The sequence below is a fragment of the Pholcus phalangioides genome, unplaced genomic scaffold (assembly GCF_987345545.1).
Source record: "Pholcus phalangioides strain wild (caught in Gottingen) unplaced genomic scaffold, Ppha-v1.0 ptg000008l_1, whole genome shotgun sequence".
Lineage (NCBI taxonomy): Eukaryota > Metazoa > Arthropoda > Arachnida > Araneae > Pholcidae > Pholcus > Pholcus phalangioides.
In genome coordinates, this window is record NW_028301601.1 from 7,455,822 (window position 1) to 7,474,126 (window position 18,305).

The following is an 18,305-nucleotide window of genomic DNA, read 5'->3' on the forward strand; positions in this document are numbered from 1 at the left end:
CCATTCCATGTTTTCAAGTGCAATATTCATATTCGAATTCGAAAAACGGAGGAAATTTGGGCAAGAACAGTGTTAAAATGTGGTTAAAATGTTTGGTTTTTTTTCGCATTCAGCGCTGTTTTTTCACCAAATTTCCTCCAGTTTTCGAATTCAAACGTCAAAAGACCCATTTAGAAACATGGGATTTCCTTTGTTGACATAAGGAAATACAGGGGCCTTTTGGAAATGCAGGGAAATACAGGAAATACCTTTCTCTAATTGGAGGTTAGAGCATAGCGGGACCGTATAAAAATTTAGATTGTTTTTTATTTTAGTACATACTGTGTTTTTTCACTCTGAACGCTGGTACAGGGTAGTCTCTGAACGCCTGTGGAGCATTGTTCAAACTGGAATCATACCTCTATGACGGACGGTTGATGAGATAACCACCGTGCTAGCACTTACAGGACATTCTGTATGTATTTTTGCAATTAAGAAGGTGATAGCGACCAGAAACCTGTATGTTTAGAAAATTTGAAATCTTGTTGGATTGACAAATATATGGCATTTAAAAATAAGTATCGTGTCTGTGTAAAAAAGGTATATATAAGAAATGATATTTTTGGGGAGTTTATGAAACAGTCGAGTAACATATCTCAGATCAATGGGCATAATTATTTTCCTTGGGGGGGGGCGGCTCCCCTCCCACCACCTGGCTAGGAATACCTGCTCCCCACTTTACATAGTCACTGTCGAAAATTAGGCCAGATGTCATTTTCATGAGGCCGTTTTTGCACGAATCCCCTGAGCCGTCCAGGGTTGACTCATGCGTTAAGCACGTGGCATAACATAACACGGCAAATATTCTGAGATTAATATTGATATTTATAGTCACATTAATAGCCACGATGCAATCTATAAATTATGCAAATTATATCTTCATCTCTGATTGTTGTAAGTTGTTCATGTCTTCGTTGAAAAAACAGGGTACTTTTCAATTAAAAAAAATAATCAAGAAAGGCAAAATTATGAAATTATCGGTTTTCTTGTCATATTATCGCCTTAAATATGATAAATAATAGGGAAATGATACAAAAATGCTATATGCGAGGTCGTTTCGTTTGCATCGAGGTTATAAACAAGGTTCGTAAACATCATTCTCCACGGAAATTAGAACTGTACTGTCAATTATTGACGTTATAATAGAGGTGTCGTTTCACCCGAGGTCGTTATAACCGAGTGAGTTCAACTAAACTGAAGAGCCAAAAAAACTGGTACAGGCATGCGTATGCAAATAAAGAGATATGGAACCAATCAGAGTACGGCGCTGCGGTCGGCAAGGCCTATATCACATAACAAGTGTCTGGCATAGTTGTTAGATCGGTTACTGCTGCTACAATGGCAGGTTATCGAGATTTAAGTGAGTTTGAACGTGGTGTTATAGTCGGCGCACGAGTGATGGGACATAGCATCTCCGAGGTAGCGATGAAATTTGGATTTTCACGTACGACCATTTCACGAGTGTACCGTGAATATCGGGAATCCGGTAAAAAATTAAATCTACGACATCGCTGCGGCCGGAAAAAGATCATGCAAGAACGGGACGACAGACGAGAATCATTAAACATGACAGACGTGCAACCCTTCCGCAAATTGCTGCAGATTTCAATGCTCGGCCATCAACAAGTGTCAGCGCGCGAACCATTCAACGAAACATCATCGATATGGGCTTTCGGAGCCGAAGGCCCACTCGTGTACCCTTGATGACTGCACGACACAAAGCTTTACGCCTCGCCTGGGCCTGACAACACCGACATTGGACTGTTGAGGACTGGAAACACGTTGCCTGGTCTGACGAGTCTCGGTTCCAATTGCTTCGAGCTGATGGACGTGTAAGGGTATGGAACCTACATGTCAACGGGGGGACTGTGCAAGCTGGTGGAGGCTCTGCGATGGTATGGGGCGTGTGCAGTTGGCGTGATATGGGACCCCTGATACGTCTAAATACGACTCTGACAGGTGACAGATACGTAAGCATCCTGTCTGATCACCTGCACCTATTCATGTCCATTGTGCATTCCGACGGACTTGGACAATTTCAGCAATACAATGCGACTCCCCCACATTTCCAGAATTGCTACAAAGTGGCTCCTGGAACACGCTTCTGACTTTAGACACTTCCGCTGGCCACCAAAATCCCCAGACATGAACATTATTGAACATATCTGGGATGCCTTGCAATGTGCTGTTCAGAAGAGATCTCCATCCCCTCTTACTCCCACGGATTTATTCATGTAGGATTCATGGTGTCAATTACCTCCAGCACTACTTCAGACATTAGTCGAGTCCATGCCACACCGTGTTGCGGCACTTCTGCGTGCTCGCGGGGGCCCTACACGATATTAGGCAGGTCACCAGTTTTTTTGGCTCTTCAGTGTATTTTCGATATCTCTTTACCTATTTGCATCCTCCCCCCGGATTCCTATATATCACCACGTAACGAGTTTTACGTACAAGCGAATTGTTCCGCATCCGATGATAAACTCATCGTCCGCGGGTGCGATTCAGATGATAGGATTCTGATAGTTGCATCATAATAATCAATATTGTAACTAGTGTTACAATGTCACTATATAATCTACTGATTTTAAAGTCAATTAAAAATTCAAAAAAAATTCTTATTTCATCAAAAAATTGAAGATACATAAAGACATGCTCCTACACGTATAGAATATTGTAAGGTTAAACCAAAATAATGATAATAATAAAAGTATATATTTAGTATAAATAGTTCTAGAAATAGTTCTTCCCAACAAGTAGCGCCGCTGAGAAGCAATTATGACAGCGTTTATAAAGTACATTGGAATACATGTGGGAAGTGTGGGGATTATATAAATATTTTTAATCATTTATAATTACAATTAAAATCAAATAACATTGCCAATCACTGTAAATAATAATGTCAGAATCAAGTTGTAATTTATTCGCAAAAAAAAAAAAAAAATTGTCAAAGGCATGTAAGTTGCCAACTGCCACCAAAACTGCTGAATACGCATTTTCAGAGTCAGGACCAGTGATCTTAATTAACATAATTTATTATGTCACCTTAGATTAACAAAAAAACCTGGCAAAGTTTTACATCATCATGTTGCTGACATTAAATCCTGACTCTCAGTTTTGATGAAAACACATGGCTGGACCGTTTGTTGGATGAATATGGTTTCTTGCTGACAGATAGAGCAATGTATAGGATATACTGGAATTATTTATAAAATTTCTCTATTGGGTGATGGAACTAAACTCTGTTTTGTTAGTGTTTTTGTTGGTCTCGGTACTTACCACATTGTTCCATAATAATACAGATTTTCCAAATGTCAACTGAATTTTGGATCAATCACTGTGTTTACTGTTAATGAACATGGAGTAAAGCCAGTTCATATTTACTTATGCTGTTTATATAAGCTATAGCCTGGCCTGAAAAGCCTTTGCATCATTCTCAAGAAACGTTTCAGTGTGACATTCAAATTAAATTGCGAGCTCATAAGATGCTAAATGGTAATATAAATAATAGAAAAAAATCCGTTCTATATAGCAAAGAAAAACTCCCTACGTACACATAAACGATTGTACAGTCCCGACAGTAAAAACGAACATTAATCACTCGTACTACATATCTCGTAGAAACACGGCAACAGCATGGATTCAGTACTTCAGGAATTAAAAGTTATGGTTTAGCATTGCTTGAGTGTTTTCTCTTCACGACAGAACAGTAAATACTTTTCCTGGAAGTACCGACTAAATGTATATTTAACAGCTTCACATATAATATTCTCTCAATACTGTACAAATAGAATCACTTCTAAATAAGCAACACTTCCTATTTACACGTGCTTATATATAATAATGATACTCCAACACAGCAGTAGCTCACACACACCTGTACACATGAAATGGAATCTTCTTCTTCTTTGGCATCATACCGTGGTATCTTAGTGTACAAAACAACAGCCCATACAGGAAAACAAAAACAAAATGTAGAGAAGTCTGTAGCTTCTTTATTTGCGTACACTTTTAACATTGAAAAAAGTCACGTTTTATGAGTATATTATAGTACACGGAAGCGCGGTGTGTAGCATACCGAAGGCATGGTCTTGTTTTCTTCGTCTTGAGGAAGAGGCAGTGCGGAAAGCTTTGTGCCTACAGTATAAGGGGAGAAAGCAAAAGAAAAAAAAAGCAAAAAGAGTACGCAAAGTATAGAAGTAGGAAGAAAAAAGCATCAAGCAAGATAAGATAAAAAACAAAGCAGTATAAAAATGCAGCAGAAATCAGACCAAGCATTATCAAAGCATAGTTTCAAGATGTACTATTGCAGCAGAGCGAAGCTTTCGAAAGGTTATAATGCATTACGAAAATTGAAAATCAATGCAAAATTCATTATAGTGGTGCGCATTCACAGTGAAATGGTCCATATAACGAATGATAAAATGTATCGGCGTCGAATACGTTGGAATTGTTAACTTTTCGTTTGTGCGTGAAAAGAACAATTGGGGAATTTTGCATTGGAATCACATATTATCAATTCTGGTAAGGCATCAGACGTGTTGCCATAAGAGCATAGTAATGGGTAGGCTTGGGTGCATAGGCTAATGGCGATTAAGCCTAGAGCTGTGAGTAAAAGTAATTAATTAATCCCTAAATTAGTGAACTGAAAAACCATTCATCTAATCATTTACATCCTAACCCATACTTCAATTCTATATATGCTTAGATGACTGGTAAATAAACACATGCAAGATTTTTCATCTATAAATCGGGATAATTATATATCATCTATAAATCATAAAATTATTCACGATTAAGTGTGGCACGTGCGTGTAATCCAACACACCCTCCATTCCTAATAAATAAAGACTCGTCTTCTCTACCCACGCACGTGAATATCTTCATTTCGCCATTAGCTGAGTTTGATCTTTCAGCCGCGAGCGATATTTGAATTTTTCTGCATAAAATCGTATGTATAATCGTATAAAATCATACTAAACAAATGTCCAATTTTCAAGAAAATTTGACATTTGTTTAGTATGAATTTTCTTTCAAATAAACCATCTTTTCGAGTGTATAAATCTTTTATTCACACAAAATTAATCAACTTTATTCAATTAAAATAATTACTAATTATAATCAAGGGAAACCTCAGGTATGTGCATTCGACAAAGAAAAAATAGGAGGAAAAAACTTAATATTTAAAAAAAAAATATTTTCATAGGGTGAAAAAATATTAATTGAAAATTAAATTTCTGAAAAATTATAAAAAATTAAATTTATTTGTAAACGAATTTTTGGAAATATCATGACACTTATTTGAACGTTTAATTTCCAAGATTGATTGTTTCTTACAAAAACTTGTATGAAACTCTTGAAATAAATTTTTAAGCAAAGTTGTCAGTTTATTTGAAGAGACTGGGGGATGCACGTGAATTTTCCAAAAATCACATTTTCGAATTTTCAAATATTATGAAACTTTCTGCATCTAACTATGTTCAAGTTTTTGTTCTACCCTGTATTAGAAATATTTTTTAAAATATTTCAATATAAACTGCTGGTAGGCATTATAATATAGTAATGTTTTCCATCAAAATATAGTCTTTTCTCAAAACAAAGTTTTTTGTTAGGTAAGGAACATTTTATTGAACAACACTCAATCAGATATCTTGGAACTTTGTGTGTCTCTCAACACTATGGTGTTACATACTTTACCACGAGGAACTTTTATAAAAATTATTTTAAAAAATTTCTATGGCACAAAATATGAGTAAACTTTGGTGATTTTTAAAAAAAAATTTAATGCGTGTGTGTGTTATTAAAGCAAAAATTCGAGAAAAATAATGACCAATAATTAAAAATCTTAAATGTTCCTATTAAACTGTATAAAAATATCCATAGCATTTGAGAAAAAAAAAATTGATTGCCTAAAGTAGTGAACAAAAATGTTTTTAATGTTACTTAAAGGAAGGATATTTTTCTCATAGGAAAGCATGGGAAGCAAAGATCGTGCACAAATCTCCCTTAATTCATTTTGCGTTTTCGTAAACCGACAGAAATTCGTAAACAAAATCATTTTTGTTGTAGGTAAACCGAGGCGTTCTTAAACAGAGTGTGGACTGCATGGCCCAGGTCTAGGTCTTACTACAACAACAAATTTGCACAATGAATATCTTTCATAAAATTTTTCACTAAATATGAGGCCAAAGAAAATATCTAAGAAATGAGAAGAAAAATTCTTAAAAAATTTATTCACCTTCAAAAACTTGTCACTAAAAAAGAATCTTGGCATGCTTTAAAAACGATTAAGCTGGTATAAAAATTGAAAAGCTTCAATCAAAGTTAATTAACGATTTAAATTTTTATATTATAAATACTATCAAAAATTCCGCAGACTTCGAACTTCTTTCACCTGAAGTTAAGTACGTCTTCATCATGGCCGCTTATTTCTTCTCGTATCATTGAAAATAAATAAAAAAATTGCAGGAAACTTTTACTTATTTTTTAATCCCCCATGAAATAAGCTGCTTATGATATTCCCAAGATGGGAAAAAATAAGAGTAAAAATAAAAACATCTTAAGTCTCAATCAGAAAACTTTAAAACTTTTAATAAGGATCCATTTTTCCTATTAAATGCTTTCTCATCACTTATTTTTCATTTTAAAAACTGAATAATATGAACAATATATATTTTTTAACAATCTTATTAAATATATACAGGATGTCCCCTAAGTGCTAATGCGGCCTTTATCTCAACAACCGTCCGTCGTAGAGGTATAGTTGCATTCTAAAGAATGTCCTAAAGGCGTTCAAAAGTCACCCTGTACCAGTTTTGCGAGTGAAAATACAGTGTGTCACAAAATAAGAAATCTAAATTTTTGTGCGGTCCCCCCTGTCCTCTAGCTTCCAATTAGAAAGTTGTTGCCTTGTGTCTTCCGAGGCCAACAAAAGATATGTCAGGTTTCCAAGTGCAATATTCGCTGAGATATTCGAATTCAGAAGTCGGAGAAAGGTTGGGAACGGGCAGTATAATTGAGAGAGAGAAGTGTTGTTCGCGTTAGTTTCTCATGTTCCGTTATAACTTTTGTCTGATTTTGGAATTAAAATATCTCAATGAATATTGCGCTCAGAAACATGAAATATTTTCTGTTGGCCTCAGGAGATACAGGGCAACAATTTAACAATTTTTCTGATTGGAAGTCAGAGGACAAGGGCACCATATAAAAATTTAGATTTTTTTTACTCTGTGTGACACTATTTTCACTCTGAAAAGTGGTAGAGGGTAATTTCTAAACGCCTTTCGAGCATTTTTTAAATTGAAGCTATATTTCTACGACGACTGGTCGATGTGATAAAGGCCGCATTAGCATTTAAAGGACATACTGTATAATAAGTTATAATTTTTTTGTATAAAAAAGTTATTCGTAAAATAAAATTAAAATAAAGGTGGGGAAATTTAGGTTTCTCTGAGAAAATTAGACATTGTTTTTTCTCATAAACATGCATTGCTTAGAAGGTGCCAAAAAATACTGATATGCCGAACCAACCGAATTAATTTCAGCTACGAATGGATATGGCCACGGCCGAATTTAGGTTCTTGAGGCCGAACCACGCAAATTCGTTTGTGAATAAGAATGCAAGTGATCAAGCCCGAACTTAGGGTCCTAAAACCGAACCACACAGAATTGATTTTGGATATAGGTGGATGTAACCAGGCTCCTGAATTTGGGGTTCAAGGCCGAACCACCCAAAATAAATTTTGATCAGAATGAATGTGAGCAGGTATGGATTTAGAGTGCTAAGGGTAATCCCAAAGTAATTTAGGATACGAATGAATGGGACCAATCCCGAAGTTAAGGTATTAAACCCAATCAACCCGAAATAGATTTTGATTCGAATGGATGTGACCAGGCTCAAATTCATGGTCTGAAGCCTGACCCACGCAGTGCCGTTCCAATCATTACGACCTGGGGGCACTCAAGAGCAGAGAGTGTGCATAATAACAATGAGATCTGCTTCAAACTTTTGAGATTTGATGTATATTGGAGGAAAAGGTTTCTAGACAAATAGGGGTCCGAGAGAAATCATTTTGCCCGCTGCCACCCAGAACCAATTTCGGATATGAATGAATGTGACTAATTCCAAATTTACGACTTTGAAGCCGAACCAGACCGAATAAAATTCGGATACGAACAAATGTGACCAGGCCAGTATTTAGGGGTATTAAGACCAAACCATCCAGGATGAATTTAGGATGTGAATCAACGGTGACCAACGGTGTCCTAAGTCCGAATCATCAAATGGATTTGATCATATATTTGAGGTCTTGAGACAACTCAGAAGACGCTTCAGAATTAGTTTCAGATGCGAATGGATGGACCAGGTTAAAATTTAATGTTTTTTGCAATGCTGAACTAAATAAAAATTAATTTTTGAAACGAGTTGATGTGTGACCAAGCCTGAATTTTGGGTCTATTGACCAAACCAACCGCAGTTTATTTCAGATAAAGCTGAATACGACTAGCCCGGGATATAGGATCTCCAGGCCGAAATAACCAGAGTTAGTTTTAACTACGTATGAATGTGGCTAATCCCGAATTCATGGTCTTTATGCCGAACCAATGAGAATCGATTGTGTATGTGAATCGATCGATGTCTGTAGTCACAAGTATAATATACGCATCAATTTTTTCTCTCTCACTTCTCTTTTGCGTCACAATCCAATACAGCCACTGTATAGAGCCCCGTATCACACGTTCACAATGAAAAAAAAAAAAATGGATTTTGGGCAAACCGAACTTCGGCCGGACATTTCCAGCCACTTCGCGAATTGGCCGGCCAAAGAGCGAATCATTTCTGCAAATGAAACCATCGGTCAATTCGCGAATTGACTGCACAGCGGGCTTTAGAGTAGCATATATATGCTGAATGGCTCCGTGGAATGGACGGTAGCAACATTCCGCTAATACTTCGCACATGACATCCAGGCCACCAGGTGGCGACGTATATGTAAAGACGTTTTGGCAGACCGCTTGACTGAGGTTCGAATTACCGTGAGGTCAAAGCTGAATTTTCCTTTCCTAAAACATCAGTATCTCTATATCAGGCACCTTCAACCCGTTACTCGCGAGCACCACGGTACTCCCCGAACCCCCCCCCTCAGTACTCGATGCACGTGTCCGATTTCGTGTTAGCGAGCACTTGATCAGCAATTGCTACTAAAAACCTTGTACGCATGCCTTCAAGGATTGAAATCATCTTGATTTCATGCATCAGTATGTCAAACTTGCTGTGAGGGCGCTCTTCTTCTTTTGATAATGAGTGCAGACAGTGCTCGCGAATAGGAAGAAGGTTCAAGACCGCTGCTCTACATACAGCCAGTTTTCCCTTATATATTGTATCTCTACTCTGGACTAAGTAGCCCATGACTTGAATAGGTGGCGTTGCAATGGATTTCCGAAATAAGTTTCTCCGTCCCCGCACTGATAATATTTAAAATTTAAGAAAAATATTTTATCATAGCGAAAAAAACCCAAAAACATATGAAAATACTCTGAAGTGAAAACACATAACACGAGAATAAAGTATGAAATGCATTTTCAGATTTGATTTATTTATTTATTTTACGTTAAAAAAAAAGAAACAACAACAACAACGAAACTCGAAGCAACGCAACGGTAAAGCAATCACGTTCGGCGCCTACTCCACACCGATATCGAGTACGGTCGGCCGTGACTACACTTTTCTCAAGCTTACCGAAAAGAAAAATAGATAAAAAAAAAGAATTAAATATTTTTCTTTCTTTTTTTTTTTGGAGTTTCTGTAAACTGACATCCGTACGTGAGTCCTGAAGCTTCAACGTCAAAAACACTTTATGTTTTTCATATAAGAAAAGAGGAACAAAAATATATAATTCTATTCTCAAGCTAAAAAAAAAATGAATAAAATCCTACAAAAAAAAAAAAAAGAGGATTGGGATCCGAGTATACAAAAGGGAATAAAAACTTTAAAATCTGGAGTTTTTTTTTGCCTTTTTTTGAAATTGAATTAGAAAAAAATATATATATACGCACACACACATACACACACAAAGAGAGAAAACTTCTGGATAAAGATGCGTTTCCATATATTTATTTAGTTTCTTTTTTGCGCTTTCAAAAGGTTGGCCTATCCATAGGTAAATGACATAAGACGTGACTTTACAAAGCCACAATTCAAAGAATTCAAAAGAAAAATATTCTTTTCTTGTCGTTTCTTCAGTAGTTTTTTTTTTTTCTTTTTCATGGCGAAGAGCAAAAAAGAGGAGATATAAAAACTTGCAAAATGTGGAGGAAAAAAAAAAAAACTACACATGGATTTCTAACTAAAGAAAGGTGGATTTTCTTGAAACTGGAAACTCTGAGAGTATCTCCTAAGGAATACTTTTCTTTAAACAATTTTGCATTCGAAAATATAATCGTAATAATATATTGAAAGTAGGTTGGTTATGAAACGTGATCAGCCGATCATTTTGTTCGTAAGATAAGTAAGAATTATTTCGTAATTGAATTCCTAATAGTGGAATTAATTCTGATACGAGTGAATGTGTCCAGCCTCGAATTCAGGGTCCTGTGGCCGAACTGTCAAGAGTTTATTTTTGGATGCGAATGGATGTGACCAGACCCGAATATGGAGTCTTAAAGGCGAACGACGCAGAATTAATTTTGTATACAAATAGATATAGCCAGAACCGAATTTTGGGTCTAAAGAGTGAACGACACAGAAATAATTTTTGATGAAATGAATGTTGCCAAACGCAAATTCAAGGTCCTATGATCAGGCCAAATATAATTTATTATGGATACAAATGAATATGACAAAAACCCGAACATGAAGCCTCAAAGGTGAACGACACAGAATTATAATTTTGGATACAAATAGATGTGGCCAGGACCGAATATAGGGTCTTATGACTGAACCAACAAGGATTAATATTGTGTAACAACGAATGAATGTGACCAGGTTTGAATCCACAGTTTAAAGGCCGAAATAATCTGAATTAATTTCAGATACGAATGATGTGACCATGCTCGAATTTAGGGACTTGAGGATAAACAATCCCTGTGACGAGGAACCGAATTTAGAATTTGAGACTGAAGCACACATAATTAAGTTTGGATACATTGACCATTGAAAGACCGGACACGCCTCGCTTCCCATCTCAGATATCGAAGAGTTCCCGGAGGATGAGTAGTTTTAGATACAGATATGTGTGACCAGATCCGAATTTAAGAGTCTGTTGACCGAAAAAACCAGAGTGAATTTTGGATAATTACAAATAAATGTGACCAGGCCTGAATTCACAGTCTAAAGATCGGGCCATCCAGAATTAATTTTATATACGAATCCATGTGATCAATAGCGAACTTTCGATCTTAAGGCTGGACCAGCCAGAATTAATTTCGGATATACGAGCGGATATGACGGAGCCCAAATTTAGGATGTTAAGACCGAACCAACCATAGTTAATTATGGATACAAATGGATGTAGCACTACATTTACGAATTTAGCGTCTTGAGGCCGTATCACCAGAATAAGTTTGGATATCAGACCCGAATTTTGGGTTTTTAGGCCGAAACATACGCGTGAACATGCCCAAATTTAATGTGTTGAGGAATCCCAAGAAGCTTGATGAACATAATATTTCAGATTGAAGATTAAAGTTCCAGAACTTCGTTAATATTATAGGCAATACCGGCGTTTTCTGTAAAATGCTGGCCATATGGTTATCCTGTATATACCAGTTTTCAGCGCGAAAGTAGTACAATGTGGCAAATCCGACCTTCAGACTGAAGGTGCTCTGCACCCTTGGACAAAATTACACGTCACCTAAAATACGGATCATATGATCACTATATATACAGAGTGTCCCGAAAATAGTTTAATTGTAATGTGGCGTTTCAACTTCAAGAAGCTGTTGATCATACACCCTGTATTCTATAGGACTTTCATATTTCCAGTGATTCGCTTTGGTGCATTGTCTTCTATCGGAAAAAATTCTAAATTCTGTTCCAATGTTAGCAAAAATCCTCCTTCGTGAGAATTACTATTTCGCGTAAACGGTATTCATTCAAATTCACCAATTCCATAAATTTTTATGAAATTTCAATTCATTACTAATTTTGCCGCCTGGCAGTCGAGTGGTTAGGGAACTAGCTTCTCACTGTGCAGGTCTGGGTTCGAATCCCGGTTCGGGCATGGATGTTTACTAATACTAACAAATTATCTGGACGGATCATGCTGATCCCTAGGGAATACGTGAGGGTCACGTTGTTGTTATTTATTTATGGGTGACGCTTTTCATCGATTTCTGACCCGCGGTGCTTTAATTGATGCCAGTCATCTTGTAATGGATGAGATTCCGGTTCCGTAGGCCACATTCGCTCACTAAAACGCATGCGCACTGCCGTTTTCATTATATAAATGAATATATTGCATATACATGGGAAATGAGAGCTTAATAGATACTTACGATTGAAACACATGCGCTCAGCTTTCAGCAGATACAGGATGACCAGCGTTATGATGACCAAAACGATGATCGAACCGATGACGATTCCAATCACGACGGACATCGCCACGGGTTCTGCAAATGAAAATTGAATTAATTCAGCAAATCGCTCTCGGAGATACGAAACACGTAAACTGAAGGTGCAATATTAAATTACGAACAATATCGAAATTCAATCTATTTCGATGAGAAAAACAATCTCTACAAAAACAGTTTCTTAACTAATAAACACGTTGAAACATATTCATACTATTCCTATAACTGGATCAAAAACTTCGTCAGGATTTCCGAAGGAGGGAAATTGTCTCCACATTCGAATTACGCATTTCAATTTCCTCCTTGTTTGAATTTTATTAAATGGCGAAATTCATAAATTGAATATCATATAGCTAAATTAAATTTCAAAAAATAAAAATGAAGTTATATTAGTTTTTTTTTTGTTGGCTAACCATTTAAGTAATTCAGGTAATGGGGATATTTTAATGGGACTCAAGATTTTAATGTTCGGAATTAATTTAATGGGTACGTTTTTTTTTACAAGGATTAATGATTTGAAACTCGAGAGAATGGTTTAATAAAGGCTAATATGTCTGAATGAATATAATGTGTGGTATCGCATTTCCTACGTGCATTGAAGTTAAATTTTTAATAAGGTGAAGAAATAATGGCGTACGTATGTTGAATGGTGGGGCTTAAACTTTTCCCAGTGTTCTTTAATTAGTCATTAGAGATTCCAACTTAAGCTTATTGTTGTTATTTGATATTTCGTACTGATGCATACAGTCAGGGCCCGACTTTGACTTGATGGGACCCCGGGCAAATGAGGTATTGCCCCCTCCCTCTTCCTCGACTGTGGTCGAATAGGTTTGGTACGTCAGCAAAGGCAGTACATGTTGCTTGTTAAACACGTCAAAAAAGGGATATGTGCTATTTCAAATGAGGAGAGCAATGTGAAATTCTCAATGAGATACCTTACAATATATATGTATATATGCGCGCGCGCGCGTGTGTGTGTGTGTGCACATATATATTTTGCAATTTCATAGGAGCAAAATCATTGAAAATGCCATCAAAATATAATTTTTGAATTCTCTCAGTTTCAATACACAATAAAGCTATTGCAGTTTTTCGTGTAAAATGACTTGAGCGAACTGGTGATTTTATCCTTTAAAATAAGAAGAATGGTCTTTCCCCCAGAAGAGTTTTATATTGGTAATGTTGTCAGTGATAATTCTATGCTGTCTCAACATTTGGAGAAACGTCTCTTCCAAACCTCTAGCGTTATTCAACATTCATGGCATTGTATCACCAACCTGAACCAAGGATGAAAATTATTGCAGCTCATCTGAAAAAAGTGTTTGCAAGGTCCGATGTATTTAGTTTTTCATTGCAGATATACGTAATTTTCATGAAGATTTGAGGGTTTCATGCTGGTCAAACATGAAAACTTTCCTGCCATCGTTTCATAAATCATGATACGGTGGAAAAGATGTGAAGTTGAGGAATCGAACAAATGACTGCAACACAGTCAAACGTATTTTTGTCGAGCAGTTAATATTGCTGTAGTTGCGCTGTACATGCTGTGTAAAGTCTATTACTGATTGGTATATATTATATTGAAATTGACATTTAAAAGGGTTTGCTAATAATGGACATTTTTGGATGTGTGATTTAGAGAAAAGTCTTAGATTTTTTCTAAAATTTTACCAAATAAAGTTTCAAAAAAATTGAGTAAGATGAATACTATATTATATTAATTTGGAGGTCCGCTTTGGGCAAACGCACGTGATCCCTTGCGGAAATTAGGCCCTGTTTCAAATCGAACCTGGTTGATTCGAAGTCCAAAGTCATTAAAAAAGTTTTAAAATTAAAATTTACCCGGGACTCCTAAAATAATTTCAAATTGCAACTTAAGCATCAATATTCACATAGAATAATAATTGTCAATTTATAACATTTGGTTATCAGTTTCCCAAATTTTAGTAATTGTTAACTGTTATTTATTTAACTGTTATTGTTTAACTTATTCTCGTTTGTACATTCCGTTACTTTCATTGCTTTTAAAATGACGATAAAAAGTTTCAAGTTACAGTTTCAATTTCATGTCCAAATAAGGCGAGCAACGTACTTCGTATCAAGTGGTCATTTTTCTGAGGACTTATCATCGACAAGGTCCTCAGAAAAATGACCCAGACATGCACCACGAACCTGCCCCCAGCTGACTCAAAACAGTTTTCTAATACCGTTGTTCTTCCATTCGTTTCTTCAAGTTTCATGATCTCTTCTATCTTCAAGAAATTTGACTTCCATACAATATTCCAGCCAACAAATATACTCACCTTTTCCCATCTGAAAGATCCTATCTCACCCTCCAAAGAATCTGGTATCTACTTCATCCCATGCAAGAATTGTGAAAATGGATATATTGGCCAAACTAGAAGAAATCTAAATATTCAAGTTCTTGAATACCGAAAGCATGTTGAGAAGGGACGGACGGATAATTCGGCTATTGCCCAACACTGTTGGCAACATTCACATCATTTTGATTTTGACAAAGCATTTGTTTTTAAAAAAGCAACACACAATTCGGAATTGAATTTTCTCGAGGGATACTTCATCAGAACATGCCAGAATTTCCTCGTTAATGATGGAAGAAACACACCACCTATTTCGTCAGCTTGGACAGGCTTTATTAACCTCAGTCGTGACAAAACTTTCAACACTTTACAATAGATGGCTCCCCAATTCGCATCCAAAGACCACTCGGACGCAGCAAATACAAATGCGAACTCTTCGGACGACCAGACGTAAACATCACTCTTCCACGACTCATTCGTGTGAATTCTGACCACGAAGTCCTGATGACGGCTCTCCATTGAAGAGCCGAAACGCGTCGACCATTCGACCAATTGAATTCATTTGTCTTAAAAACGTGGCAATTTTTGTATAAATTAAAACCAGGCAAAGTTTTTCATTTTTTGTGATAATTAATTATTTTTGTCGATCTGAGTTGCCAAAAAATAAAAAAATAAATCTAAAAGGCCCCTTTCATACAGAGCGGATGCGGACGCGGGTCCGGAAGAAGTTTTAACAATTGGAATATACTGCGCCTTTCAGACGAGCCGAAAAAACCTCCGCATCTAGGAAATGTTCATGCGGGTCCGGACGTCGTCCGCATGTGTCAAAACCAGTGCGGGCTCCGCATCCGCGCATAGACGTTTTGACAATAGGTTTATTCGGAGCTATTCACACGATGCGGATGCGGAGTGAATTCGTCCGCATCTTTGGCTACTTTTTGAAGGTGATTTTGCACGGAATTTTTTTAATTATTTGCCATAAATACCCTTAAAAACACCCTATGATGGTCCCTGCTCATTAATATAATGTACCTACATACGTCTATCCCTCCGTTTCCTTCTGAGATGGAGATATAACAACTTTAACTGCCTTTTGTCCATATTTCACAATTTTATACAATAAAACCTGCCAGCAACGGCCACTGACGGGACAAAAATGATAAGCCATTACGAATATTTAATTGACTACATACTTTAATAACAACTTTTAAATTTAATTTAAAAATTTTAATTTTTTTCTTTTTAAATTTTTAAAATTATTTAAAAATATAAATATCTGAAATATTATTTTAAATATTTGTTATTTTTTAAATTTTTTAACTGTTAATTTTTTTAAACTTTAAAAAAAATACTTTTCATAAACAACGTTATCCACGTACGGTGTTCACTCAGGGCCGTTTGAAGACCCTAGCACTTGAATATTTTTGGTGGTTCCCCCGATACCTACAAGTTTATTTTACTCGATATTCAGTCTATAAACTTAAAAAAATGAAATTTTATGTTTCAGAAGTGAGACTAATCTAAGGATGGGATTTCACTCTAAAAGATTTATAAAAGTTATTTTATAAAACTTGAAAAATGTAACCAATAAACACATCTGTTACATTCGAGAGAACTTAACTGATCCGCCCATTGGTTGCATTTTTCAAGTTTTATAAACAAACTTTTATAGTGTAAAAGACAGAATTGCGATGTGAATATTTCTAAGCACAGGCATTTTGAAAGTCTCTGCCCGTCCCATTTTTTACTACTTGCAAATTCTTTGATATCTCCTGAATTTCTTTTTCTTTTTTTTGGAACATCGAATGTTTTGGATGTTTTTGGATTTGATTTTTCGGACATTGGATGTTTTTGGAGAATTTTTCTTCCATATTTTTCCGAAAAGACGGATTTTTTTTTTCGAAATATTTTGAAAATACATATTTGAAGACATTTTCTCCCATCGACTACTTGTGAGGATCGGAATGAAGACATCTTTATATATCCATATTCTATGTGGCTCTAGATTAAACCACCAAAGAATGCCTCTAGGCTGCCTATGGCCACTGAATCAGGGGTGAAGGATAAAAATAATTACAAAAATTGCGAAAAAACATTTTTTATGCACGAATTTCGAACTAAAGATGCGGGCGATTCGTCCGCATCTTCAGTGCTCGTTTGAATGGGTATGCGGACCCGAGTCCGCATCCGCATCCGCTCCGCGTGAAAGGGGCCTAAAACGCGAAACGCAAATTAAATTCTGACGTATATACAAAGTGTGCCGTTATCAAAGAAAGAAGTGCTCGTTTTTTACCAAAATTCTTTCATGAAACTTCGGTACATCTTCCGGATCGGCTTCACATTTCTTTTAACCTTGCTCAGCAGATAGAATATCATCATGGTAGTTCGAATCAGAAGTCAAGATCGAAAAAGCGGCATCGTTAGTGCGCCGAAATTACGTCAGAATTTGCAAATTATGTAAATCGGTATTCAAAGATTTGTTGTATAACAACTTAGTTGAGAGATACAAAGTCTGACTGCTTATAGAATTTTACCAAACTAAATTTGATCATACTAAACCCAAGATATTTTTTTCCTCCGACTTCAAATTACCCTAAACATTAGGAAAAAATTCAAATTAAGCAAGAAATTTTGACATTAAATTATATAAAAATAACTCAAGGGGAGCTCGAAAAAGTTCGAATTATTAAAATTTCGAATTCACCAAGTTCCAGTTTACTGGCATGAATCTCAACTAAATAATATTTTCTCGCTGAATGAATGAACGCCAGAACTGTGCAACTGGACTTATCGCGTTGCAGAGATCTCTTCCAGCCCAGCTTCGTGGCAGAAATATTTTCTTGCTGTCAAATAAATTAAGAATCGCACGTATTTAAAGAAAAATAATGATAGTCTTACCTCTGACTTCGAGTAATACAGCGAATGTTTCATTCCCCTTGTCGTTCTCTACGTGCAACGTGTATTTTCTAGAGTCGCTGCCGTCTACGGCTCGTACTATCAACCTTGCTTCGAAACAATCTTTTTCGCTCTCGTCCTGCCAAATATATAAGATAAACAATTAAATAAAATAAACTGAAATTAATTGTGAATATTTATCTACCCATTTGTCTTGTCATTACAGAATAATGGAAAGAATGAATATATATATACACTGCTCAAAACAATTAGGGGAGCACATGGTTTTAACAAAATTACGCAAAGATGTATACCGATAAGTAACGTAAAATGAATCATCCATAATTTAAAGCCTAGCAGGAAACGGAAGAAGAAAACTTCATATGCAAATCAAAGTTCATGACGTCAAAAACCAGAAAAAGGAGATAAGGGCAGAAATCGGGATGTTGCAGAAACGTCTGTTTTACTGCCGTAACTGTG

General features: G+C 36.1%; 1 protein-coding gene across 2 annotated transcripts in view; it reads right to left on the reverse strand.

Moving 5' to 3' along the window:
* The window catches only part of LOC149083583 (kin of IRRE-like protein 1), a 495,202-nt gene that overhangs the window by 62,322 nt on the left and 414,575 nt on the right, over positions 1-18,305 (reverse strand). Inside the window, exons 8-10 of one of the 2 annotated variants that reach the window (XM_089234101.1) lie at positions 17,829-17,964; positions 12,535-12,648; positions 3,987-4,176 (exon numbers count right to left, since the gene is read on the reverse strand). In XM_089234101.1, the coding sequence (XP_089090227.1) occupies positions 4,085-4,176; positions 12,535-12,648; positions 17,829-17,964 (342 nt within the window). In that variant the 3' untranslated portion in view covers positions 3,987-4,084. Of the gene's footprint in view, positions 1-3,986; positions 4,177-12,534; positions 12,649-17,828; positions 17,965-18,305 lie in introns of those variants that run through there. The other variant, XM_089234100.1, reaches the window with a different exon arrangement.